Below are 1,504 nucleotides of genomic sequence, written 5' to 3'. Positions count from 1 at the left end.
TTTGTGAGCCGTTGTTTGACCTCTTAGAAGGTCAAGTTCGAGCATTAGAGACCTGGTGGTCTACTGCAACCTTTGGAGATTCCCACATGGAAATGGGATTCTATTTCGATGGGTTTTGTCATGGGTTTGTCGAGGTCGCCGAGAGGAATGAATAGAATTTGGGTCGTGGTTGATCGTTTGACTAAGGTCACGCATTTCATTCTGATGAAGGAGACTTGGAGTCTCGAGGAACTAGCGAATGCTTGGCCAGAGATCATTCTTCTTCATGGGGTTCCTAAGGATATCATCTCCGATCGTGATCTGAGGTTCTGTTCTCAGTTTTGGAAGAAGCTGCAGCTGGCTTTGGGCTGTGAGCTTCAGATGAGTACGGATTTTCATGCTACAACTGATGGTCAGACTAGGCGTACCATTCAGACGCTTTGGAGTTCCAAGTTAGTTGGGAGAAGAGTTTACCGGTGGTGGAGTTCTCCTATGAAAACAGTGACCAAGTTAATATTCAGATGGCTCCGTTTGAGGCACTTTATGGAAGGAAGTGTCGTAGTCCTTTGTGTTGGGACGACTCTACTGAGGCAGCTGTTCTTGGTCAAGAGTCGGTTCAGGAATATATTGAGTGGGTAAGGTTGATTCGTGAGAAGCTTAAGGCAGCCCAAGATCGTTAGAAAATGTATGCAGATTTGCGCCGTAGGCCGATTGAGTTTGAGGTTGGCGATAAGGTTTTCCTTAAGGTTTCACCGATGAAAGGTGTCAGGAGATTTGGGATTAACGGCAAGCTTAGTCCTAAGTACATTGGTCCTTATGAGGTGCTCGAGAGCGTTGCTGAGGTAGCCTATAGGTTGGCTTTACCTCCGAATTTGTCGAAGGTTCACGATGTTTTGCAAGTGTCGCAGTTGCACCGTTATTGCGGTGATCCTTCCCATGTTCAATAGGCTGATGTTAACGAGGTTGAGCCTAACCAGAATTATGAGGAACAACCTGTTCGTACTTTGGAACGTCAGGAGAAGAGGCTAAGGAATAAGGTTGTACCTTTAGTTCAGGTTCTGTGGAGGAGTCAGATGTTCGAGCAGGAGACTTCGGAAACCGAAGCGTCTATGCGAGAGAAGCATCCGCATCTTTTCGAGTGACGTAGTTCTCTTATCATGTTTCGAGGACGAAACTTCTTTTTAGGGGGTTGGATTGTAACACCCCTAATTTCCGTAATATATTTCTTTAATTTTTATTTTCCCATATTTCATATTTTATTTTCTGGGAAAATATCCGTCTCTTGTCTTTTTGGCTTGTACGGTTCGAAACGTGTGAAGATCCACTCTTTTCTTGGGTCTCACGTGTATATAGAATGGATGGGTTCAGTTTTGGGCCTAAGTTTTGTTTAAACCCATGAGCTTCTTCTATAAATAAGAAGGGAAACCAAACCCTTGCATTTCTTTTCTCATAATTCTCACAAAACCCTAAACCTAAATTCTCTCCTCTCTTCCTCCCTTGGTGCCGCAGAGATCAAGCTTAGGGT

General features: G+C 44.3%; 1 protein-coding gene across 1 annotated transcript; it reads left to right on the top strand.

The window, feature by feature from the left end:
• The first annotated feature begins 662 nt into the window (after nucleotides 1-662).
• Nucleotides 663-1,121, top strand: LOC141628513 (uncharacterized). Its single transcript, XM_074441646.1, has 2 exons — nucleotides 663-860; nucleotides 927-1,121. The coding sequence occupies exons 1-2, from the start codon at nucleotides 663-665 to the stop codon at nucleotides 1,119-1,121; spliced, it is 393 nt and encodes a 130-aa protein (XP_074297747.1).
• Nucleotides 1,122-1,504: the final 383 nt, after the last annotated feature.

Source organism: Silene latifolia, chromosome Y, assembly GCF_048544455.1.
Source record: "Silene latifolia isolate original U9 population chromosome Y, ASM4854445v1, whole genome shotgun sequence".
Taxonomy (NCBI): domain Eukaryota; kingdom Viridiplantae; phylum Streptophyta; class Magnoliopsida; order Caryophyllales; family Caryophyllaceae; genus Silene; species Silene latifolia.
Note: the sequence above shows the minus strand (reverse complement) of the source record. Positions and strands in the feature narration are given on the sequence as shown.

What these genes read in the sequence shown, in the direction of transcription:
- LOC141628513 (XM_074441646.1), top strand. Translation starts at nt 663, where the DNA reads ATGTATGCAGATTTGCGCCGTAGGCCGATTGAGTTTGAGGTTGGCGAT. An exon ending in TACCTCCGAATTTGTCGAAG is followed by an intron (nt 861 to 926) that starts GTTCACGATGTT and finishes CATGTTCAATAG; the next exon opens with GCTGATGTTAACGAGGTTGA.